Source organism: Lipophrys pholis (genome assembly GCF_963383615.2).
Source record: "Lipophrys pholis genome assembly, chromosome: 19".
Classification (NCBI taxonomy): Eukaryota; Metazoa; Chordata; class Actinopteri; order Blenniiformes; family Blenniidae; genus Lipophrys; species Lipophrys pholis.
In genome coordinates, this window is record NC_137647.1 from 18,108,223 (window position 1) to 18,134,409 (window position 26,187).

The window sequence follows — 26,187 nt, forward strand, 5'->3', positions numbered from 1 at the left end:
TTTTAAGTTCATAATAATAATAATAATCTGAATTAATATAATTAACAGCAGCTGTATGAAGAAGACGAGGAGTTGTTTTTGTTGGTGTGTAATAGTGATACTAATGAGATTTAAATAAATGATTGGCATTAATATAATTTAGTCTCTTTAAAGTATAAGTTAGAAATCGCACTTTTACTGTTATTTGAAAAAATATAAAAAGTTATTCCAGTCACGTGTTATTGTGATAGTGTTAAACCGGAAGTGCTGCGTGTCTTTGCGGCGGCTTGACTTTCTTGAAGAGTTGTGGAAAGAAGAAAAAAAAAGTCAGCCCGTAGTTTGGGAACTGAACACAAAGAGAGCAGCTTCCAGCGTCTTCATTGTCAGGATATTCGTCTCTTCCTAAAAGGCTGCGGATCCGATGGTACTCTAGATATATTCACATCAAGTTATTGTCTGATCAAACTCGTGGAGGATGACTTTTCTCCAGACTTTGTGCGCTGCGCTGCTGCTGCTGGCCGGACTGGTATCAGCTCAGTATCAGGGGGACAGCGGGATCGTGATCCCGGAGCACGGATTCTGTCAGCCCATTTCCATCCCTCTGTGCACGGACATCGCCTACAACCAGACCATCATGCCCAACCTGGTGGGCCACTACAACCAGGAGGACGCCGGGCTGGAGGTGCACCAGTTCTACCCCCTGGTGAAGGTACAGTGCTCCCCGGAGCTGAAATTTTTTCTGTGCTCCATGTACGCGCCCGTGTGCACGGTGCTGGAGAAAGCCATTCCTCCCTGCAGGTCGATCTGCGAGCGGGCCAAGCAGGGCTGCGAGGCTCTCATGAACAAGTTCGGCTTCCAGTGGCCGGACCGGCTGCGCTGCGAGAACTTCCCCGTCCTGGGGAACGGGCAGATCTGTGTGGGCCAGAACGACTCCTCCGCCGCCACCGTGCCTCCCATCATGCCCGACCCGGGTACCCAGGACCTCCCCGTGGGATCTGCACACGAGAGGCCTTTCCGTTGCCCGCCTGGACTCACGGTGCCTCCATATCTGAACTACAGGTTCCTGGAGGAGAGGGACTGTGCTGCTCCATGTGAGTCATCCAGGAGCGGTGGGAAGATGTTTTTCACGGACAAAGAGATCCAGTTCTCCCGCATATGGATTTTGGTCTGGTCTGTGCTCTGCTGTGCCTCCACTTTGTTCACAGTCACAACCTATTTGGTTGACATGCAACGCTTCCGATACCCCGAGAGGCCGATCATCTTCCTGTCTGGCTGCTACACAATGGTCTCCATAGCCTACATAGCTGGATACTTCCTCGGGGACTCTGTGGTGTGCAACGACAGGTTCCACCCCGACGGCTACAGGACCATTGTGCAAGGCACCAAGAAGGAAGGCTGCACCATCCTCTTCATGATGCTGTACTTCTTCAGCATGGCCAGCTCCATCTGGTGGGTCATCCTGTCTCTCACCTGGTTCCTGGCAGCTGGTATGAAGTGGGGGCACGAGGCCATCGAGGCCAACTCTCAGTATTTTCACCTGGCGGCGTGGGCGGTGCCGGCTGTCAAGACCATCAGCATCCTGGCCATCGGGCAGATCGAGGGCGACGTGCTCAGCGGGGTCTGCTTCGTGAGTCTGAGCAACCTGGACCCCCTCCGGGGCTTTGTTTTGGCGCCTCTCTTCATCTACCTCTTCATCGGCACCTCCTTCCTCCTGGCGGGCTTCGTGTCGCTCTTCAGGATCCGCACCATCATGAAGCACGACGGCACCAAGACGGAGAAACTGGAGCGGCTGATGGTGCGCATCGGGGTGTTCAGCGTGCTCTACACCGTCCCCGCTACCATTGTAATCGCCTGCTTCTTCTATGAGCAGGCCTTCCGCCCCCACTGGGAGCGCAGCTGGATCAGTCACAACTGCCGGAGCCTGGCCATCCCGTGCCCTCTGCAGGCGGGGCCACACATGACCCCGGACTTCACCGTCTACATGATCAAGTACCTGATGACTCTGATCGTGGGCATCACCTCTGGGTTCTGGATCTGGTCTGGGAAGACTCTACACTCCTGGCATAAGTTCTACACAAGGCTAACAAATGGCAAACACGGAGAGACCACAGTGTAGAATGAAGGGGGCACCGAACTGTTGGCGGGACTCTATTGTGGTATTTTACCTCTTGCTCATGCTTTGGGTAAGTAGGACCTCGGCCTCAGCTTTATAATCACACGTGCATGCCAAACTGAGGGTTAGGTTTCGACATAAGGACTACCTAGAGCAACATGGACCGAACCTTACTGTCTGAACAAATAACAATCATGGCCATGAACGCCATGTGCTGCAACGCTCCCCTCGGCCTCACTGGCTCTTCTCTCCAATCCACCATTAACTCCCGGGGAGTGATCAGCCAGCAGCCTGAGACACTGAGACTGAGGAAATGAGCTGTGGAGGAAAGTCTTCTCTCTCTCTCTCTCTCTCTCTCTCTCTCTCTCTCTCTCTCTCTCTGATATTGTAAATAGTGAAAACATGAAATTATATATTTGTATTTAAAGAAAGTAATATCTTATCTTCAAGTGTACCTGCTTTACTTACTTTTTTTTTTTTTTTTTGCTCTGTAAAAATGCTTCAAGCCAGGATCTAGACATGTTTTATTTTTTATTCCTGGTCATAAATTATGTTGCTTTTTTTTTTTTTTTTTTTTTTTTAACAATAACAACAGTGTCTATATTGGATGATATTCAAGACGTTGTTTTTTTTTCCTGTATCTTCACTCTTTTTTTCGACCAAAAGGTGCTGAGTGTTTAAGGAATGTACAAATCTCACCCCACATCGCCATCAAACGTTTGATTTTGATTTTGTGGTTTAAGATCAACAACGTTTGTTTCGCATTTATCTGTTCTCCTTCCGTATGTCCAGTGCTGTTTTTTTCGACCATTAAACACTCTTGATACCGAGGCTTTTTTCTTTCATGGAAGGACAGCCATGTTGTTTTCTCAGGAGCGAGAGGATTGTGTCACACCTGAACATCTGTTGCCTTCTTGACTGGCAGTAAAAACACAATATTGGAATTCCTTTACGGAGATTAGCCTGGAACACAAAAACAATTGCAGCTTTCCAGGAAGCGCGGCGAATGACTTCTCCAGACATTACACCTTTCGGCTGTTCGGTGCCCGCGCTTGCGGTGTATCCTGAAACATTTCACGCTGGTGTTTTTGCGTCTGAGGAGCTGGTGCCGAGGGTGCTTCTTCACACGGTTACGCCGACATTGCCCTCGCGCGTTAAACAAAACAGGGACTTTTCTTGGCCTGTTGTCCCGGACAGGACTCGGTTAAACCAACAGGAATCACCCGGCCAGAGATCTCCTGTGCTCAGTACATAGGTGTGAGAATGTTCCTGCGTGGCTGTTTGGTGAGAGAGAAGAAGAAGAAGGAGGAAAAAAAAAAAAAAAAAAAACACAACAAGGGTATTTGGCTTCGCTGGGATGTCTCTTCTCTGGCGCCGCGGTGCTTTTGTGCAAAGTTGGAATCCCCCAAAGCCAATTGCACGGCTGAAACTGAACCGTCTTCGCAGTGATGTCATGAAGTTGATGGGTGTGTGGAAGAAAGATGATCCCGTTGCCTCTGAGCAGAGGCTCGGCGCTCCAAGGCCAAGCGTTTAGAGAATGGCACGTACCTCGCCGAGCTGCGAGTAAATTTATATCGTTAGACCAAAGGGGTTAGAACAACTCATAAAGCTGCATATAATCCTTCTATGAGGCCGTACCATTAGAGGTTATGTAAAAAAAATTTAAAAAAATGTCAAAGAGTTAAAAGCGAAGCCTTACTACACGTTTCTTTTTTCTCTCGTGACCTGTTGATGTTTGTTTTTCTGACGTCCTCACCAGGGGTTAAATAAAGAGGGGTTGTAATAACAAGACAGGTTAGAGTGATTAAAGGTAGGAACAGATACTCTGAGGGGGGAAAGAAAACCATAAATCTACCTATACCTCCTCCATTTTGCCCTTTTACACCCCTCCACCCCCCCCATCCACCCCCCTGTCTCTCTCTCCGCTCAGATGAATGGGGGGAATGCGAGTGAGTCAGTGGAGTGGTGCTGGGCCTTTGCCTAGTGACAGACAGTCTCCTGTGTGCTGCTCACTTCAAAGCCCCGCTGAAACCTGACTAGCTCCTTGTAAACAGTGCCGCCTGGCCCGAAGGCCCACTTCCTGCGCTTAACTCAACTTAATGGCTGGCTTGTTTGGCTTTGCACCGGAGCAGAGAAACGAACGAAGAGTGAGAGAATGAAGAGAAGCGGCATGTGGGTGGGGTGCTGCTGGTGGAGAGAGCGAGATTGTTTTAGGGTTTAGGGGAGGAGGGGTTTGGAGAGGGCGATGGAAAATTCGGCATTATTTTGGTTGCCTTTGTCTTTCTTTCTTGGAGGGAATGGGGTGAGGGTGAGCAGGGGAAGGAAGAAAAGGAGAATCCAAATGAGAAGAGACGCGATAGTGATTTTGTGAGTATTATGTAAACTCAAAACGTTGGATCTCAGACCATCAGGACTAACTCGATTCAGATGTCCCCATTACTTGTGCCAGGAAAAAAAAAAGTACATCATGTATGTTGTTTATACTGCAATAGGAGTACTTGTTTGAACTGAATGAACAAGACATTGTGAATAAAATTCTACAGGAAAAAAAAAAAAAGTTGATGTGAAGTTTGCGAGCGATGGTCGCTGCAGCCAGCTGATCCCGCCAGCTTCTCTTTTAGTGCCCACGTTCTCGTGGCAGAAAATCTCCCCTCTGTTGTTGATCTCACATCTTAAATCTCGCATGCAGCCGCTTCCTGCCCGCTTGAGGGCAAGAAGGGACAAGCCAAGGATCAGGAAGACAGGAAGAATGCGTCTCAAGTTGATATTATGATGTCGCTCTTATTGGAGGAAGGCCTTGGCATGTCGGAGAGGGATCATGTTGTTAGTCACTAGCATCAGTGTTCTCACTGGCACTATGGGGCCCATTGTTCACATTTGTGCCACTGTGTCATAGACATTTTTTTTTACTTTGTGAGGATTAAATCAGCTCCTTGAGTGAGATTACAACAAAGGACTGAAGAAAGGAGCAAAATGGTATCGGGGGGGGAGAGAGAGAAAAAAAAGAGAACAGCAGGAAAAAAAAAAAAAAAGGTATCTAGACATGTAGTAAGTCTGCTTCCAATCAAATCTTGGCACAATCTCAAGACGGACTCATGCTCAGAAGGCTGGATTAGCTGCAGTCATACATTATCCTAACCATAGGAGAGCACTTGAGATTTTCCAGAACACGCACTACATCTATCTGTCCTGCTTTCCCTTGAAATCTCCACAGGAAGTACAATATGCGCTTTCTCGTCCCGCCGTTGCTTTCTGAGGTGGCCAGTGTGAGTGGGATGGAGGAAAAGCAGTTGGCAGGAGACTGAAGGTTTAAATGTACATTTCAGATTCGGACTTTGATTTTGGGGCCCTCCAGTCATAGAATAGTTCACAACGGGGAAGCGGCTTTTTTTGTCTCCCAAATGATCTTTTAAAACACGACCTCCATGCTGCTCCTGTTAAATATAGAGTTGTATATTTCTGCTCATTGTGCAAAGGCAGCGGGGATCGGTTCCAGCATCCACGATCCTCAGATGGACAAAGCAGCAGAGAATACTACTGGATATTAAATCAATTGTCATTAAGATGAGCAGCGCCATGCATAACTCGGTGTCTGCTTTTCCTAAAACCGCTTAATCCGCAGCCGCCCAATGAAGCGATCGCCTCGTGCTGATTGAGCACTAATAGGCTAATGCAGTACTAAACTTGGAAGAGAGCCTAGCGTGCCGAATGTCATTGCTTTACAGCTCGTTTCCATGCCTCGTGCACGCCATTTGCCGGCTTCTTTATTGCTCATAAGTGCACCGACCGAGTACGGGGCGGCTCTGACAGGCAGACAAACGCGGCACGCTGTGTTCAGGCCGACTGTGGGACGTGAGCAGAGTTTATTTTGCCCGCAGCCCTCCGGGCCAAGGGTGCAGGCCTGATGGCATTAGTGGGGGGCAGGGTGCCTCAGAGCCTCTCCAGCTGCTAAACAGAGAGGTGCCGACGGATGCGTAAATGATATTTTTGGAGCCTTGCAGCACACCAGGGATAATAATGGTCTTGATTGGGAGGAGTGAGCGAGGAAGGCAGCGAATGGTTAATGTGCATCCAGACACCACAGAGGGTAAACAAGCCGTGCCACGCTCGTAAACTGTGGGGATGATAGCACTTTTAGCAGATTATACCACATGGAGGGATAAGGACTGAGTCCAGTGTTTTACGCTACTGTGGAAGTCATGTTTTGCATTAAAGTTTAGTGCCATTGTTTCTTACTTGGGCTGCACATTTTGAGATATAAAGGAGGAGATGCACCGTAAAACTTATCTTAGGACTTGAGGTTAAAGAGCTTTCTCCTCCTTTATATCAGTGATTGCCGACCTTGGGTTGGAGACCCTTTGGATGGAGGTCAGAGATCAGGAGCTTTGTCTGCGCCGAGGTCATCAAGGTTAGATTGGCATGTCAAAGGAAACCATTGTGAGACACTTTTCAGAATCCAGAGCAGCCCCGGAAAACTGATCGTCAAGATAATGAGGTTGGGACCCGATACTTCACATTATCCAGAAATCCAGGCCCCGTTTACACGACAGAGGGAATTTCCATTGCTTTTGCGTTTTTGTCTCAGCAAAGTTTCACGTTTAGACGGCAACGTTTGGAAAATGACGTCTGTCGATACCAAAATGGCAAAAACGCTGAAAACGATGTCGTTTTCCTCTCGGCACTTCGCCGTCATTTTGATCCACTTGTTTGTAAGGAATAAAATGCGTCGTCTCCAAGTGTGATCCAGAGGATGGTGTGTAGTAAATGTACGCTTTATTAGAGCAGCGCGGTTCAATTCAAGAGTGTACACACTGCAAAAAACCGTTCCGTGCGGCAAGTAAATTTTAGTTGATAAGAAATCTTGAAATAAGATTTTTAAATCTACATTCCAAATCATACTATACAATCATACAGATAAAAAGTAAACAACTTTTCAAAACAAGCCAAATGATCTTACATGTTTGAAAATAGCTGTTTACTGCAGCGGTGGCGGTAGCCGACGGGTAGAAAGAGAGACGGAGGGACTTGGGGTTGTTTTCAAATAGTTCCACCTCGGGAGCTGTTTTCATAAAACGCCACCCGAAATCCAGCGAAAGTTTTCCGTTTTCACTGGAAAACATTCTTTGTGTAAACGGAGCCCCGGTCTGACGTATCGCAATGTGTCTCTGTGTCTCCTTGCCTTGCAGTACATTATTGTTGCAAAGCAATGCAGTTTTGTATAATTACTCACTTGTTATTTACTTTCAATAAAAAAACATTTTGGCGGTCATGAAACGACTAGGGCTCATCTTGATTTTCTTCAGTTTTGCCGAAAAAGATTAATTTGTCAAAAGCCGCAGAAAATAGAAGCGATGTTTTGGTTGATAAGCCAATCACCTCCCTTGCACATTTCTCTGGAAGCTGTAAATAGATCCGTTCATGGAGCTCGCAGCCCCCAGAGTGAACTAAGTGTATTAAACAGAACAAAGTAGTCGGGCTCTAATCCGATCTGTTACTCTCCCGTGAGCCCCAGTGAAGGCCTCAGGCCTCGATGATGACTTATTGAGTCGGCTCCTCTCTGGCGAGCGCCAGCAACCCCTCCAGCCCCCCCCCCCAATTTTAATGGAGGCCCTCTTAATAGCTCTTTCTGAGGAATTTACAGCCCTGGCCCCATCTCACTCCAGTCCAGGAGAGAGAAGGCGAGGAGGGGAGCAAAAAGCAGCCTTGTCCTTACAGAACTAGTAGCGGTGGAAATGTACAGCCCCAGGCGGGTTCGCAGCAGAGCTCCCGTGTGTGTGTGTATGTGTGCATGCACCCGTTCATTTCTTTATAAAGTTCCTCTGAATTGTAACGGGGGGAAAAAAAAAAACAGAGTAAAATGATCCTAATCTAAGCTGTTATTCTGTGTGTTTACGTGCATTTATTCTCAACTGCATTCAGCGGAAGGTTTTCTGCCCGATATCATTGAGTCTGTCTGAGAGGAACAAATTAAACATTGCCTGTACCTCGTTTTACTGCTCTAAATGACAGTGATTTTATCGATGAAGAGAGTTTACAGATCAATAAAGCTTGTTTTTTGATTCTTCGTGCGCTTGAATTGTAAAGTTCATCCTTTCTTTCCTTGCCTTTCTGCTTCTGAGCTTGTCTCCAATCTGGGTGAACGAGTGGTTATAGGAGGGCTCCGGTTCTGTAGGTTCTCTCTGTAATTTCACTCTCTGAGCAGCATAATCACTTCCATGTGGCCCTAGCCAACAACAGTGTGGTGGAGGGGCCTCACTGCAAAGGTGGGAGTGAAACGCACGCACGCACACTCACAATACTCGCTCTCTCTTTAAAGGATGAAGGACGGGACCTAACGTCACCAATGTAATTGATAAATAGAAACATTTTTCTCCGTTATTGCAAAGACATGTGATGCAGGTTTTCTCAAAGTTTTTCCCTCCCAAGTTAAATTTGTAATTCCAAAACCATAAAACTTAACCAGATAAACCAGATGAGCACAAATCTCAAGTCCAGTGGGCTAATTTCTTTTCTATGGAAACATCATTAAAACGCTTAGCAGGTTTCTTTTGCAATCTCAGTACATTTTCCCCCCCTTTATTGGCTCCCAGTACAAGTTGCCTGAAGCCCCCCGAGCACCGCTGGGCCAGGCAGTCACGCTCAATGTGTGAAATCAATGAAGCAAAAAACAACAAGACCTTTGCCACAACAGGGTCAGCCTTTAAGTATACCTTCGCAGGGCTTATTTGCTTGTTTGAGCCACAGGAGAGAGACATTATTGGGCACACAAGGAGCCCTTGCAGAACGGAAGTTATTTTGTGTGTACGGGTCAGAAAATGTAGAAACAGGGCAGTGAAAGATGTAATGAACTGGAAAAACAAAATATGCTGAGTGAATCATTCCTTATATTTTCTCGTCGGAACATAATACGTGTAAGTGCTGATGCTGCACTGTGATGGTGAATACTACCCCCTGCTGTTTGGAAACATGAACTGCTCCACAATACTGTGAGAAACACGTCATGAGCTCAGGGGCCTGTCTGTGGAGAGTTTACTGAACCTGCGGTGTTTCATTAAAAGACCTCTGAAAGTGTTAAATCCACTATCATGATGGCTAGATAATCAGAAAGTTATTTTAATTCACATATTTAATAAGATGTGGGAGAAAATGTGTGGAAAACGGGATATTTTCTCAAGGCTCTCCTTATCAGAATAATGATTGAGCTTCATCAGGATGCTTTTTATCGACTATGCCTCCGCGCTCAACACAGCCTGGGCCTCCCCTTCTCACATGTGTCTGGGTATTTCTAACCAACCATCATTCAAACTATGATCCTCGGCTCTCCTGGACATTCAACATCACAGCTGTCACCAGCAAAGCACTGAACATCATCAAGAACAGCTCACACCCTGGAGTACAGCTGTTTGACCTGTTGGCCTCCAGCAGGCGCTCCAGGTGAACCAAAACAAAGGCAGACTCAGAAACTGCTTTAATTTTATTTTTTTTTGCCAGGGTCATAGCCAAACTACATTCACACTTTCACTGATTCACGCACATTCTGCACATGACAATCCAGCAGCTCTCCAATTTTGTTGTACATTGTGTATTGATATAAGTTTTCTATGGTCAAAACGGAGGGTTTTTTTGTGCAAATTGTGAATTACACAGGCAAAACTGGAATAATGTCGGAATGAAAGAATATTTCTGCAGTTTCATAGCTCAAGTGAAGCTTATCTGGTTACGTTGAAAGATGTCTCAGTTTAAAGATTGTGTTACAGGACACACAGTCTTTTACTAGTTTGGTGTAACGGTGTTTGACGTTTCCCAAAATATCATCATTCTGAATTATATTACCATAGCTCAGTTACAAGCATGTAAATAAAAATTGTACTTAATTACAACTCCATTTACATGGCTTAAATTGTACTGAAGGGAATGCTCAAGAGAAAGTCAACATTTAATGGGGCTTGATTTAATTGACCTTTGAAATACATTTGAGACAAATCACACAATAGCAATTTATACTGCAAACCAGTGTGGAAATGAGAAATATATCATCTTCAGAAGTGCTGATCAGAAGATTTGAGTTAAATTCAAATTGTGAGCAATGAATAAAACTCAGTTATTATATTACATGGTATTGATTGTAGTTATGAGTAAAATTACATTCAAGTATTTACATACAAGTATTCGTACCCACAAATGCATTCTTCTACCTTTTGAGTATTCACACAGTAGTAATTCAAATATCCTGTTTGAGTCCGGACTTGGAGGCCTTTTAGTGTCGTTTGCATGTTCTCCCTCTGCAGTTCTGCCTCTCTCCCTTAAATCTACTCCCACAGTTAAAAAAAACCATGAAAAATCCAGAAAATCTGTTGTATTGGTATCAACATATACTCTAGATGGCGCCATCATTCCTGTTGCCACGTCTATTGCGCCTCCACGGTTGTCCTGTCCCCCTCCCTGACTCCCTCTGCCTATACATGCTATATGTGGAATCACATAAACAACATAGTTGTTTGCTTTATTATGGCCGGTACACAAGAGGCAGGAGTGGCATGAAGTGCTGCACACATGCTTTAAAAATCCATGTTGGCTGACTGAAGCACGGAGCTTTCTATACTCTCTGTCAATCTGACATGTATAAAAACAGTGCAAATGATTTTCATGCTTCTCCCCCGGGCGTTCCATGACATAATAATAACCTCACACATACAGAGGCCCCTCCTCACACGTTCCTTTAGGACACAGAAGCTTAAAATCTGCTAATAAAAATACACAATATAATAACTAACTCAGATTGAGGCAAGAAGAGACAGCACTTATGCTTCATGTCCTTTATATTTTTCTCTTTAACTTTACTATACATTTCAGCTTTAACTGTGTCCCGTAGGAAAGATGCACTGACTTCCTCATTGTCATTATGAGACAGAAATTCCTCGTATCCATCCTCTATTGATTTTTGTGTGTTTCATTGTTAAACTATGTTCAATCTACAGAAAGTTTTCTCTTTACCACAGTCTGGATGTAATGTTAAATAAACTATTGTGTTGTCTCATAAAGAATGAATATGAATTTTGCAGTCTGTGTTTGAAGGATGACCTGTGTTTGGCACTTTTGCAACCGTCAGTGTCTGGAGTTCCAGGAAGCAAGTGGATCTTTCCCAAAACAACTCAGCCTTTAAGAAAGCACCGTCCGACTTCATTGTGAGACAAACGCCTGGACAATCCCACAGAGGTTGCGCTGGGACATTGTCTCCTCCTGCAAGAATAATGTATTAAAATTCTCTTAAAATGTCTGAATGCTCTCAGTCTGATTCCTGTGTAATCTGTCCCATTGAGTTTTTATAGGAAATTCTCCTGACAGATCCCTTTGTCCAATTTGACTGTATGAGGGTCACCATCAAACATTAAATAGTCGTCAATTCTCGAATACACGTTATGGCAGATTGAATAAAATGTGAAATCTTTCTCTGTGTAGGTCACGCCAAGCATGTGTTAGACCTTATTTGATATTAATACACCTCCCCCACATGGTGAAGGTTAGGGTTAGGGTTAGGGTTCGCAGTGGTGAGCGCCCTCACCTCACCGCGGGAAGGTTGTGGGTTCAACTATGGAGTTTGTATGTTGTATGTATGTGCGCCCCTTGGTATGGAAAGGAATATGGATCTAAAATACTGATAAAAGTGGAAAAGAAATCAGTTCATCCACTAAAAGAAACAAGTTGGAACCGATTGAATTTGCCAAATCCATCATATTTAAGCTTGAACAATGAAACTATAAACGGTCTCAAATGAAATATGAACTTTGTTCCAAAATCACATTCAGCTTCTGGAGACCTTGGAGGATCCATCTCCTGACACCGATGTGGTGGTGACAGACGTGTTTGACCCACCAGTGACTCTTCGCTTGAAATTGTTGTAGTAATCCAGGATTAGGCCTATGACTTTGCTGGGAACATGGTTATGCAGGATTTCTGGATTATTGATTACAATAAACACGATTTTGTCTTTGCCTATTTGAAAGTGTTTATGATGATATTCACTGTGCACATAAAGATGCAAGTCCATTTACAAACATGTACAAAATACGTACAAACCTATTTATGATACTTTGGGATAATACATTATGTTGCTGGACACTTCAACAGTGTATGAAAGAGGATTAAAGAAAAAATCCTTACCATTCACACACCTTCAGGAGAAATTATTTTCTTCACGTAGAAACATTTTTATGATATAAAACATGAAATATAAGTGTGATTTTGTCAACCTTTTATGAAACCCATCAAAAGCCATGTGCGTTTAAAAAAAATTTCTTTGGAAATACTCTACAATATTTCAACATTTGTCCTACAAAGTGTTAATTAAAATGATAGAATAAAATGCGATAGTTGCATTTAAATGCTACCGATTCTCTGAATGTAACCGATCATTATGGATGGATGGATGGATGGATGGATGGATGGATGGATGGATGGATGGATGGATGGATGGATGGATGGATGGATGGATGGATGGATGGATGGATGCATGCATTCCGGTAAACAGACTAAAACCTCTTATCAGTCTGCGGTGGCTCTGTTGTGTCTATCTCCAGTCTACATCTGCTCCCTCAGGCCGAGATGCTGATCTGAACCACCTGGATGTTTCTGCATGAAGTGGACAACAATCATGTAGACGTAAAGTCTCTGTCAGTATTTACGTGTTGCAGGTGACCTGGAGTCTGAATTATATAATTATGTTGCTGAAAGGTGAAGCCTCTGCGGGAGAAGTGCAGCGTTACCTGACTGTTCCCTTCTAATGAGCAGCTCTGTAGTTTGAGAGCTTCTGCCAACTTTCTCTGTGTGCGCCGCCTTTTCCCCCCAGGAAACTGCCACGACTCGTTTCAAGCTTGGAGTCAGACCTTATTAGAGCATTTGTCTATCAGAATATACACCATGCAATAACAGCGCGCTGCTTTGGAAACCTCTGGAGCCTTTCAGTGAAGGTGCTGATGAAGTTTCCATCCATATGAGCTGCTGCACAGCGACAGTCTGCGTTTGTTGTGTGAATCACCACGAGTCTGTGGGAAATTAACGAACGCAGCTGCTTGATGGACAGTCAAAAAGTTTGTGTTGGTTTGATCGTTTGAATAGAATAAATAGACACATAAGTTGTCATTTCTGTCACAAGTGGACCCCAACTGCTCCCCTTTATAAAAATCATTGGATTTGTTCATTTGTTTTATATTACATATGGACATCGAAACAAAAGTAGTTTCAGCAAACTTTACTTCATATTGTGGTTCCTTAGTCAAGTGTAATATTTATCACATTCACAACAAAGTAAACTCAATGCATAACATCTTTCCTTATTTTTATTATTGCAGAAAAGGTATATTTTTAGATTTATACGCACCATGAAAATATTCTTCCAACGATGTCTTTGTTTGTTCGCCCTCGTGGTGAATGTTTGATTTGGGAATTCTCCTCTCACAGAAACTAAAACAAACCCCTCGCAGGGCTTTTCTGTGTGATCACTGATGTGGAATTTAGAAAGGGAGTGAAGTGGAGCTGTTATGATCGCCTCACGGGCCTCTGCAGTGGTCACTGACATTCAGCTCCTCTCTTAAACAATCCTCCTGTGTGATTTCTCTCAGGTGGAGCTCCAGCTCTTCACTTCTCAGCAACAACAACAACGGCAGGCTCCTCCAGAGACGCCTGCTGGTTTCCATAGCAGCCGGTGGGTTTGTTGAAGTGACGCTGTTGCTGTAGAAAAAATGTGTGCCCTGGGACACGCGGTAGTGACGCGGGCTCTCAGAGGCCACATGCAATTTACGAGTCTGTTTGTCCACAATCGGAGCCAGAGAGTACACAGGCGTGAAATGAACCTTGCAATGCTGAAGGCACAGGCATTACAAAGTTCAGAAGCAGAGATAAGTGAGAGGGCAAACAGAGAGATCAGCACACGGCACACAATACGACCTTTGGCTGGATGAATTGATAAGTGCCCCCTGTTACCCCCTTTACATTTTAAATCTGCTTTTCCTTTCTTTATGCGTGCCATGTGTCTATTTGCAATGACAACAAACAAAAAAAAAAGAAAAACTGGGTTTGAGTTGTGGGCGCGGGTTATGACTTTTCAATCGTTCTGAAGAGATAAGCAGCTGCCAGCCCAGAAACAAACAGCCAAAGTCAAGTAGAAAGATTTGTCATGTAGGTGGAGTTAGAGTAGATCAGGGGAGGGTGAGAGAACATGTTCAGCAAAGTGTGAGCAGTGAGGGCAGAGCGCCGCTGGCTCAGCAGAGAGAGGCAGACAGAGGTTTTGTGAGAAAGGCCAAGCTGTACAGTGACAGCGAAAGGAAGTGTGATAATCGGCCTGGGAAATGACTGTGTGAATTATTTGCTCTTCCGTTCAGAGACCGTGGGTTTGTTTCTTTTTCTTTTAATAGACATGAGTAGTGATGGCAGCAAACAACGCTATGTGTCAACCTTCAGGATGTGCATCAAGCCGCCCCGGGCATCACCTCCACCGGGGGGCTTTGGCAGCAGGACCTCCGCCAAGTGCACTGCTGAAGGTAAGGGCCGCACGGCAGGGAGAGTCTGAAATGGGGCATTTGCATTGGAAAAGGCTTCAACTGGTCGTATTTACTCTCTTTTTGTAAATGTCAGCCTCCGAGTAGACAAGTCTGAGCATGATGATGCTTCCTGATAAAGGTGTGGGAAAAACTCTGCAAAAACAGACTCCTGAAATATCTCCAGTTGTAATCACAGCAGCGTCTGTCCAGTGTGGTTAAAAGTCGACTAAAGTATTTTGACAAGCAAAGCAGGGGGGTCATAAAGAGTTTATTTGCTGAAGAAAGTGCAATCTCACACACCACACAGTGTTTGTTACCCTCTAATATCCGGTGCTTCGCTTGTCCAGTAATGTGCAGTGAAGAAACATGTTTATTGTTTTAGAAACTTTTCATCTCCAGACGCTTTTAAAGCTTATTTGTTGTTGATGATATTTCATATACAAATTTAAATGCAACATTTACCGGCAATTCATAAAAAGTTAGATGCGCATTGTACATTTGCTGCTCCTTTAATGTAACTGTTTTACAAACAACATATATTCTTCTTCCATGCTTTGTACTTTACACCTTGTGCTTGTTTAGAAATCCAGGAACTGAATAAGAAACTTGCCAAGTTTGCATTTCTGAGGTTTATGTTTTTCCTCACGGTTCTATTTTCTGCAGATATAAATGTTTTTGGAGTTCCTGTGACTGTAGTTTGCTTCACTGACATCAATCTATCAACCTTTGTTTTTTAATATAACATGCAATTAGAAGTGATTCACAGGAAGGCTGATGACAAGGACAAGGACACCAAACAAATAAAATACAAGAGAAGAATGAAAAGGGGCTTTACAAGAGCGATTGTTAAATTGATGGAAAAGGAAAGTGGATGTGAAATACCTTGAAGAAGACAAAAACAAAGCAAAACTAATGTTAAAAACAAGATGACAACATTTCAAATACATATAAAAAAGCTCAACGTTTGAAACTTTGGCTTCGGTTTTCATACTCCAAAAATCAAAAACAAAAAACAGTTGCATGATTTTTAAAGGAATCCATCTAAAGTACCACATGTGTGTAACTGTAGTGAATACTCAGTATTCAGTAGCTTTGATTAAACACGAGTGTGTAGAGAGAAGAACTGAGCATTGTGAACCCTGGCTGAAGGTTAATGATAAATCACCTTTATTGACCACTATACATATGGCTTTAACTATCACTTTGATTTGATCTTTTTTCTGTTATTCTCACACCCACCCAGCAGCAGAAACCCAATCTTTGAGCCTCAGTAAATTCAGATTTAGACTGCATATTGGCACTTTTCATACGGCCACAGACAATAGATGGTGAAAGATGGAGATTTTTTTTTACCATTTTCTGGGGGAAAATTACCTCATTTAGAATTTTGATGGTGGGAAGGCTTAAAATAAGTTCTCAGAAAAAAAAAAAAAAAAGACTTGGACAGGAAGTTGTAGGAATAAAATAAGAAACATATTCAGAACGGTTATTTACAGTAGATGGCTGAATATAAAAAGATCATTTCAGCGAAGCAGAGCCTCAAACAAGATGAGAATGTTCTAAGCCTGTGGACTAAAACCGGCCAAGGTTTCATTAGAATCGGCTTCATGTTGAGATTGTACTCATTTTCATCACCTACAGTATACTCCACCACAACAAATAATCACTTTAAAGTAAAATTTAAAGGTTTTATAGCACTATTTTATCAGTCTGGCCCACTCCAATTTAAATTGAACTGCATGTCGACTAACATGAGTTTAACCTAAACTGACCAAAGGTCGAGTTTTTTAAAGTACAGAGAATAATTGATTTCCGCCCTGTCATTTCCTGAGCAGTGATGAACTTATAGTAAGGCATGTAAGAGGAAGGCCAGAAATAAAGACAAAGAGGTGTGAAGCGTCTTGGTGGAGGAACATGTTGACGCCCGTCAATACGAACCTCATGTACTCACCATGCAGCTCTTTCAGCAGACGTCTGCGTAAATATGTCAACAGAGATCAGAAGACTTTGTTCTGAGGTGAAGACATTTACTCAAAGTATTATACCGTTAGAGAACTTTTCATTCTTGGTGGCTCAGAGTCAACAAGGTGATGAAAACGTTCCTCAGAAGTCTTGGTCTAATATTCTTAAGTCAGGATCGTACATTTGATGCAGGATTTGAATCTTTTCTTGTATTAAATCTCTAAAAACGCTCTGTTGGACTGAAATATGGTGACTATGGAGGCTTGTTGAGTCCACTGAACTCAAAGATACTCTCTGACAATAGTGGATGATACTGTAGAAGCAATAATCAGAAGATGGTACGCTGTGGTCATAAATTGATGAACATGGGTGTTGATGGATCCATGGTTTTGTTTTATTTACGCCAAATTCGATCAGGCGATGTTTTTCCAGTCTTCCATTGAGACCGTGCAAAACTGAAGCCCCGGCTGCTTGTTTTTACCTGTCGTGAATGGCACCCGGGGTTGCCAGATCTGACATTTAATTGATTTTTCAGAAAAAAATCGAAACCTCTGAAGAAATATGTCAAATATACATATGCGGAATGAAGAATTTGCCGTATACACTCAAGATTTCTGAAATACACTAAATCACTATATTTTTTCTTCTAACCATGAAAAAAATGGAACCACATACAATCATTCTGCCAAGAGTGCAGCCCACACAGCCGAATCCTTCTGCATTTCACAGTGATTAAGTCACTGATTATACTATGAATACAGTGAGGTACTGTAGATCAGATCATTTCTTATAAATGAAAGACCCAGTGATAAGAGTGAGAGGATACAGCAGTTTGTCTCGTCTGTGGTTGGTGGAAGCTTGTTCATGTTATGAATAGAAGCTCAAACTTGATCAACCTACCCTATGTACAAGGCCAATCGGATGGAAAACTCAAAAATCAGGCAACACTGTTGGCACCCCGTGGTCTTGTGCTGCTGTCGACCATCAACTTCAAGGTTTGATGTGCTAAATAGTCAGACATGTTCTTCCTTGATTGTAGCAAGGAGGTTATTTCAGTTAATGCCGCCCTTCTATCATCTCAAACTAGTCCATCCATTGTCGGCTGACCTCTGACATTAACAGTGTCTACTCCCCTAAATACATGGACTTCCGTCTCTAGTGTAGATTTGCCCCCTGATATTACACGTCCTGGAATCCAAAGCAGACCTTCGACCTGGCTCCACTGTAATATTTGGGAGTGTGAAGAAAATCAGAAATGCCAGAGAGAGCCAATCCAGAGGAAATAATATTGGGAAATGCTTCACATTGCCATTCCGTTATAGTTTTGTGGCAATTATAAGTCACCAACATTAAAACTTTCATCGGTTGTGTCACTTTGCTTTCCCCACATCTGTCTCTCAAACACAGAATCTACCAGCCTGTCGTGCTGCAAAACCCCGGAGCCGCCGGCCTTCATAGAACCCCTCCAAGACTGCAGTGTGGACGAAGGCTGCGATTTCGCACTGCGAGGGGTTCTCGCCGGAAGTCAGCCCATCAAAGTGGTGTGGCTGCACAATGGTGAGCAGCGACACTTTTCACTGCTGCATCGCGAGGTGTGGGTGTGAAATTCTCACGGAAGGTTTTGATCCTCGGGGAATCTTCATCACAATATACAAGAGTACACTTTAGTCATTTTTAAGTTAAATATCAAATACAATGAAATAAATGTAGGTTTTTGCTTCAGTTTACTATATTCAAACACCTTTTGGTGAAGACACGTTTTACTTTAGTATGATTACAGTATATTTATGCTTGTATAACCGCTTTTCTCCACATTTAACTCACATACATTTTCATTTGCATGTAAAATACTTCCCAGAATCACACCTGCCATCACTGAGACTAGTTGGTGGACACAAAAAATGTAATTAAAAACAAGATTAGAACTAACTAACTAACTAACTAACTAACTAACTAACTAACTAACTAACAAAATACCTAAATAAATAACAAAATAAATAACAAAATAAATAGATAGATAGATAGATAGATAGATAGATAGATAGATAGATAGATAGATAGATAGATAGATAGATAGATAGATAGATAAATGATAATAACAATAATAATAATAATAATAATAATAATAATAATAATAATAATAATAATAATAATAATAATAATAATTAAAAAATAATAATGTATTTATTTTATTTTATTTATTTTGGTATAAATGTTCCTTGTAACTTCAATATGTGCCATCATATCTACCTTTTAACTGTTCAAACAGCCTTTCATTTACAACTGACACGCACATAGTCCATCTGCTCTTGTTTAGAGGATGTTGTTGTTAATAGAATGGGTTTTCTTTTTTGCTCCTGTGGGCAGGTGAGGTGGCTCGTTTTGGGAACGCTTCCTTCGATGGCACGAAAGCGAGTTTCACGGTGCAGGAGTGTTTACCAGAAGATGCTGGCGCCTACACCTGCTTGGCAGAGAGCAGCGCGGGGAAGACGTCATGCAGCGCCGCCGTGTACATCAGAGGTGAGGGACAAGTTGAATATTGAAGCTCTACAATCATTGTCACCGATGATCAACAAGAGTTTCATTTCTGATTCTGTCTTTTCCATTTCCTCTTTTTCGCAAACACCGCAGACTTTGAAAGTATCTGTGGCGTGCAGAACGGTGTTTCAAAGATCCCCAGTCCTGCGTCCCAGAGCATTATGGGAAACGGAAAGTCTCCACAGACTTCCAAAGACGAGCTGTTCAGAGAATCCGTTTGTACCTCACCTCCAGGCTCTAAGAACCAAACCCCAGTCTCATCTCAAAGAGGTACTCACATAATGCTGTCTCCTATTGATTGTTAATTTTGGGGACATTTTCATACATTTATTCATCACAGAGGAAGAACACACTTAAACTTCCTGTTTATGTCACAAACTGTGTGAGAAATAGCTCGGCTACCTTATCGTTGTTATATCTTTCAGGATATCCATGCCATACTTAGAAAAGGAAACTCACTTCCAGTCCTCGTGTGATTGGCTCTCCGGGCCACTTGTCAACCAATCACACAGCACTGCACATGACAATGCTTCTGCTACACCCACCAAAAGTTTTCACTCCCAAGTAAAAACCATGTAGGGAAGTGGACAGTTCATTGTGCAGTAAAACTTGCTTAGTGTGTAAACTGAGAGCTATAATCTGACCAGAGCCACACCTGTGTTCTCCCTGACTTAAACCTACCTGTACTTCATCATTCTCTGCAGAAGTCATCCCAAAGAAGAGAGCCAACTCAGGAGGGGGTGAGAAAAACCTGAAAATCCTTCGTTGTATTTACCCACCCTTGTTTGCTTTATTAAATATGTTTGTGTCACATTAATGTACAGTAACTTTATTTGGTTAGTTGCACCTGCTATTCGGCTTTAATGCCATCTCTAAAGTTATTGTTCACTTCCATTCAGCTTTAGGGTGGAGGCTGACAGAACAAAAGCACGACAGGCTTACACAATATAGAGCTTGCTAAGGGTGCACAGGGTATTTCTGAAGTGTTTTATGGTTTTATGAGTATGACAAGGTCGTAGCCAGAGATTAGAAAGTAAATAATTGTTCTTTAACCTTGTTTTTTTAAATGGGAATTATTTTCCTGATTTAGTTTTTGGTTTCATGACACAATAACAGTATATTTGCATATGATTTAAGGGTTGACCTTCACATGCATTCTGTATTTGCTTTATTTAAGGATACAAATAACAGATGTGAGTGTGAGAAACATGTTAGGTACCGCCAACCCATACATGCTCTCAAAGAACAGGTGACTTTACCACCAACACATCTGATTACACAAGGACTGGTTGTTCGTGTGTGCTGTAGGTCATTTTGTTTCTACTTGAGACACTTGCTGTGTTTCTGACTGCAATAATGAGGGTTTTGGGAGGGAAGGAGTGCACTTCTATTCTGACTGTGCATTAACCCTTTAAAGCCAGAGCTTCTTTTTTTCCCCCAAGGCTTGCAATAAAAGCGTATGTATCCTTTATAAGAATAGTGATTAGTGCTTTATGATATACCGTTTGTCTTTACGTTTGACGTACAAACAACATATCCCAAAAGTTTTCCACTGTCTTTATCTCACAAACCACATCCACTAACTTCCTTTCACTGAGATATTTTAGGCAGTCACTCGATGAAATTACTGAGACAGGACAATGGACTTTGAGTCAAAACATTTCTTTTCTTCTGTCCTTTCCAGGCCCCGTGTTACAATTTGTAAACCCACCACAGCACCATGAGGTCAAACTGGGCCAACCTGCCAGGCTGACGTGTTTTTTCACCGGTCGCCCCCCTGTGGTGTCCTGTTGGATCCGAAACAAAGATCAGGTGCAAAGATCAGGTTCCTCGAGAAAATACTGGCTTCTCCCTTCCAAAATTCCTCTTTTTCCTCAGCTTTATGCCTCGTTCCGTTTAATGTGGCCCCCTGCAGGTGGTGGACGATGCAGAGCTGTGGACAGAACACACAGATGGCAGCAGCACGTTGGCAATAGCAGAGGCTAAACCACAACACGCAGGAAGCTACATTATTGTAGTCAAGGACCGAAGGAGCTCTGCACAACACATAATCACCCTTTCTGTTATTGGTAAGAAAACGCACATTGGATAACTGTCAGACCGTGAACCTCTTGAGAACCTTTTATCTCCTCTTCCCACCAGAGAGGCCAGAGCCTCCCGCGTCCTGCCCTGTTATTTCCCTCGTCTCTGCATCCAGCCTCGTGCTGTCGTGGTCGGGACCTTGTTACGACGGCGGCAGTGCCATCCTTGGCTATGTGGTCGAAGTAAAGAACCAAACGTCTCCTGATCTGGGCGATTGGCACGAGCTCACAGCCCATTGTAAGAGTACGTCTTACAGGGTTTCCTCTGAGCTACAGCCCCAACAAGAATACTGTTTCAGAGTGAGGGCCTTTAACGCAGTGGGAATGAGCGACCCAGGTCCAGTTTCACCAGTGGTTAAGATGGAACAAAAAGGTGAGGCTGTGTGGGTGATTGACACCTCATTTGAAAACACAGTTGATCAGGTCATATTGAAAGTTTTGGATTTGTGTGTCTAGGATCAAAGAAAAGGGAAGATGAGTCCGCTCCTCAAGTGTATAACTCTGTCACCATTGACTCCTCCAACAAAGTCACGGATCACTACGATTTGCAGGAGAAACTGGGAACGTGAGTATTGGTTTGTTTGAAGCCAGTTTTTTTCAAAAATGGATCCAAACGGCATTTTCTGACAAACTACAAATCATAAAAGATAAACCAGAGCGCTGTTAAACTAAATTTACATCTTGAGTGGTAAAATAGAGCCATAATAACCTTTATATTAAGTTTTTGTTTGTTGTGGTGTGGCGTGTATGTGATGAAAATATTTTCATAAAGCCAAACATTTAATTTGAAAAATGGCTATAATTTCAACATAAAGCCGATTTTAATGACGCCTTCTAGTGCAAAACACAGTGAACTGTCCCCACCAAACAATGTGAATGTTTTAACAAACTCACCCTGACAGCACGGCTTTGAGACTAATGCTCGTTGGCTATCTTTCATGGCGGCATCACCGATATCTCAGCTCAGGTCTCAGTGTTGTGTTGTGTCAGGTTAAAGCAATATATTTAGGAAAAAACAGTGGGAATCAATTTGAGCCGAAAAGGAGCATCACAAACATGTAATCCTGATCAGAAACCAAAGAAAACGGCAAGATTTGATGAGCCCAAGATGAAACAGTGAACGCAATAAAACATGAACACAGATGAGATAACAGGGCACAATGTGACAAACTGGCAACCGGCAAGAGTTTGAATGACACATTCAGGCAGAGGGAAGACAACAAAACACAGGCGACAATACTCAAGATGATCCAAAACAAACACATCAACACGGACAAAGCCACATCATGAAATGTGTCGAGGTAAAAACTAAAAAATGATCATGAGCCATGAAACCTAAAACACAACACAAACACCTCATGAAGACCGGAGACAAGACAGACTATTACGCAATACTGAGGCTGTGACATGAACTTGGAAGCTTGAGATTTTAAAGTCAAGATTCACGTGGGAGGTGGGGAAATGTTGCCAAGTACTGTGGAAGGAGGATTTCGTTTCTGCATGTAGAGACATCGTCCTGCACACCAGTGTTGTTTTGAAAACATCGGTTATGGCAGCCGTGATAAATGACAGCGGTGAAATGTTGAGTGACGTTTCATCTGATGAAACTAATACATCAAAATAAACAATAATAAACTCTTTTCTTCATCAGGGGAAAATTTGGTTTGGTCTTCAAGCTGGTCCACAAGGAGACCGGCCGCGTGTGTGCCGGGAAGTTCTACAAAGGACGCCGTGCCAAGGAGCGAGAGGCTGCTCGCAAAGAGATCGAGCTGATGAACCACCTGCACCACTCCAAACTGGTTCACTGCATAGCAGCGTACGATCACCAGCCCGAGATGGTCATGGTCATGGAGCTGTAGGTGTTGTGATCAAATCCCAGTGTGCTATTCGGCGGCAGGGTATCGTGATTCAACTGGTCCGTCTCTTTCGCAGTATTGCAGGCGGGGAACTCTTTGAGCGTATCGTGGACGACAGCTTCGAGCACACTGAGTCTGCCAGTGTGAACTACATGCAGCAGATCCTGCAGGGGCTTGCGTACATGCATCAGCAGAACATCGTCCATCTGGACCTCAAGCCTGAAAACATCGTGTGCGTCGACGCCGCCGGCACCTCCATAAAGATCATTGACTTCGGACTAGCCAGCAAACTTGGTATGAGATAAACGGATCTTTTTGTATTTTTGTGATTCATTTGTTTATACTTTGATATGGAGTTGTGATTTTTTTGTTTTGTTTTGTTTTGGTTTGTAAGATGGAAAGACACCTCTGAAGGTGATGCATGGGACTCCAGAGTTTGTAGCACCCGAAGTGATCAGCTTTGAGCCGGTGTGCTTGGCGACTGACATGTGGAGTATCGGGGTCATCTGCTACATATTGTGAGTCACACCGGCACAAAGTTGGTAGTGAGAATATTCAGGTTCTTGCTTGTCGGGGATAATAAAACAATAGCATTCTGTCTTGTTGTGCAACAGATCCAGTTTGTCTCTGTATATCTTGGCTGCCTTACCATTGAGTGGGTTTCGGTTTCTTCCAAGGAAAAGCCAGATGTATTGTGACCTGATAGAAGGAATAACAAGTCAACCAACTATCATCTCACACAATAAATAAAAAAATAAAAAAAAGACAGCTGGTAATTTTAGTGAATTATCACCTGGGTGTTTTGCTTTTCTTTGCTTTTTCTCCTTTCATTGCAAATTTATCTTTTTTTTAATCAGTTGTTTTTTTTTCTTGGTTCATTTTCAGCACTCTCAAAGCATCGCTTTTTCAAAGACAAAATAAGGCAGATATTTCCCTCTGGAGTTAGGATGAAACAAAGCGACACAAGACTGAATGCTGATCTTACTCAGCAGCTTTTTAACCCGATTAAAAACAACACGAGCCGTTAATTAGTAAGCTTTAAAGCCATTTATTTACCTTAGGACAAGGCCAGATCTTACTAAAGTAAACTACCGAAGTGGATTCAGGTGGAAAGCCTTTTATTCATTCATTATTCCGGCACAAAACACTTTTGTGTATGCGTCATTGGATTCCAGCAAAAGGTGCTTTAATCTGCATCATTGAGAGCAGATTTTTCTGGCTTGAATCACGTTCAAATATCAAATATTTGATCTCAAAGTCAGACACACACTTATATATAAACTGGACACTGGAGTGGTTTTATTGTAAGTCAATAGTTAAATATTGATACTTTTAGCCACTCACTGCCACCTAGTGGGGGTAGATACTCACTACCACAGGGCCAAATTGTGACCAAACACATCCAACACAAGGTAGCAAATTAAATGAAAATGACTAATTGCATTATCAAACCAGTGAGTTCCAATGATGGGAATTGGCACGCAGGCTGCAGAGTAAGAAGACGGGACGTGCGACCCGTTGACCGTGTCTGCTCCACAGTGACACGACTCTCTGCTCTGTTCATCAGGCTGAGTGGCGAGTCTCCCTTCCAGGGTGACAGCGATGCAGAGACCCTGGCCTCGGTCACCGCCGCCGATTGGGAGTTTGATGAGGACAGCTTTGAAGATATTACAGAGGAAGCCAAACATTTCATCAGCTCCCTGCTCCAGGAGGACGCCAGGTAAGCGTTCAACTCCTGCTCAGCCTCATTTTATCATTGCACCATTCGTTCTAACGGTCTGTGTCTGTAGGCAGAGGCTGTCCTGTAAAGAAGCCCTCGCTCACCCCTGGATGGCGGCGTTTGATTCCAGAGATCACGCTGCCACCAAGAGTCTGTCAAAAGAAAAGATGAAGAAGTTTCTTGCCAGGCAAAAATGGAAGGTAAGTGAGGCTTTAAACACATTTAACACACTGAAGTTGTTGTTTTTTGTTTTTTTAATGTTCTCATATTTTTGCATAATAGAAAGCTGGCAAGGCCTTGTTAGCTCTGAAGAGAATGGCATTGCTGTCTAAAAGTGACAGCTGTGGATCCCCCACGAGCACAGGAGAGGGTGAGACGATCTTTATTTGCATTTTCAAGCTGTTCCTAAAAAGAAATCGTGCTTCTTTTCCCCACTTATGTTTTTAAAATCCTCCTTCTTCCTTCCTTCCTAGACTCACCCCTGAGCCCAGAGGCCGAGCATGCCCTGAAGTCTCTGGAGCGCAAGATGCAAGGACCACCCCTGTTCACCGAGAGCTTAGAGGACCAGACAGTGGCTCCGGGGTGCAGCGTGCGTCTCTCGTGTCACCTCGCAGGTAGGATTAAAGCAGATTCAAGTGACAAATGAGGGTCTGAACGGGAAAGCAGAGACACTCGTGTCAACAGCCGCTGAAGCCTTGAAGATGATCGCAACATGTTGTAGGAAAACTCATCATTGTGATCTACTATGACAGGATACCCCGACCCCGAGGTGGTGTGGCTGTGTGGTGAGGAGCCGCTGGAGGAGTCATCCGCAGTGCAGATCGAATATGAAGAAGACGGGCGCTGCACCTTGATTCTTGCCAAAGCCGTCCCAGAGGACAGCAATATTTACACCTGCAGAGCCACTAATGACCACGGAGAGACTTTCTGCTCAGCCAAACTAACTGTTCAGTAGATTTTTCTTCATGTTTAAAAGATGTATAAAGCCTGTATGTTGAGTGTTGCCAGTCGTTGTGTAATACATTCATACTTTAATACTAATGCAGACAGTACATTTATGAGGCCTGACTGAAAATATCTTATGTCACATTTCAAATAAGTCACATTGTTACAGATTCATGTTTTTTGGGGGGGAAATGTACAGTTGTATGGATCGAAATTACACAATAATAAAGGAATTTCAGAGATGAAGAGCACCTTTGTTGCTTCAAATCATGTTTAATGTTCATTCGGGGCAAAACGGAAGAGTTATCTTCCATCCAGAAAAAAGTCGAAGAGGAAAAGTTAACCGAGTCAAAAGACAAGTCAAAGAAATGATTCTTGATCTTTGAGTTTGTGTAATGAGTTGTTCCCCAAACAGAGAAGAAGTTTCACTGGACTGCGGTGTGTATGTGACTGACTG

At 43.2% G+C, this 26,187-nt stretch overlaps 2 protein-coding genes across 2 annotated transcripts; both read left to right on the forward strand.

Moving 5' to 3' along the window:
* Positions 1-291: 291 nt before the first annotated feature.
* On the forward strand, positions 292-3,739 carry LOC308124741 (frizzled-2-like). Its single transcript, XM_080487971.1, has one exon. The coding sequence runs from the start codon at positions 455-457 to the stop codon at positions 2,093-2,095; it is 1,641 nt and encodes a 546-aa protein (XP_080344097.1). The 5' UTR covers positions 292-454; the 3' UTR covers positions 2,096-3,739.
* A 10,539-nt stretch (positions 3,740-14,278) lies between these two features.
* Positions 14,279-25,994, forward strand: mylk5 (myosin, light chain kinase 5). The gene is made up of 17 exons (XM_080488553.1): positions 14,279-14,628; positions 17,998-18,147; positions 18,958-19,110; positions 19,222-19,398; positions 19,833-19,868; positions 20,813-20,940; positions 21,044-21,197; positions 21,271-21,582; positions 21,666-21,774; positions 22,861-23,064; positions 23,142-23,359; positions 23,460-23,583; positions 24,633-24,785; positions 24,856-24,985; positions 25,068-25,155; positions 25,259-25,399; positions 25,538-25,994. The coding sequence occupies exons 1-17, from the start codon at positions 14,505-14,507 to the stop codon at positions 25,738-25,740; spliced, it is 2,604 nt and encodes an 867-aa protein (XP_080344679.1). The 5' UTR covers positions 14,279-14,504; the 3' UTR covers positions 25,741-25,994.
* Positions 25,995-26,187: the final 193 nt, after the last annotated feature.

Excerpts from the sequence above, each read along its gene's own strand:
- LOC308124741 (XM_080487971.1), top strand. The coding sequence starts at position 455 with ATGACTTTTCTCCAGACTTTGTGCGCTGCGCTGCTGCTGCTGGCCGGA.
- mylk5 (XM_080488553.1), top strand. The coding sequence starts at position 14,505 with ATGAGTAGTGATGGCAGCAAACAACGCTATGTGTCAACCTTCAGGATG. Across the intron at positions 19,111-19,221 it reads CGCCGCCGTGTACATCAGAG|ACTTTGAAAGTATCTGTGGC; the intron begins GTGAGGGACAAG and ends CAAACACCGCAG. Across the intron at positions 24,986-25,067 it reads TTGCCAGGCAAAAATGGAAG|AAAGCTGGCAAGGCCTTGTT; the intron begins GTAAGTGAGGCT and ends TTTGCATAATAG.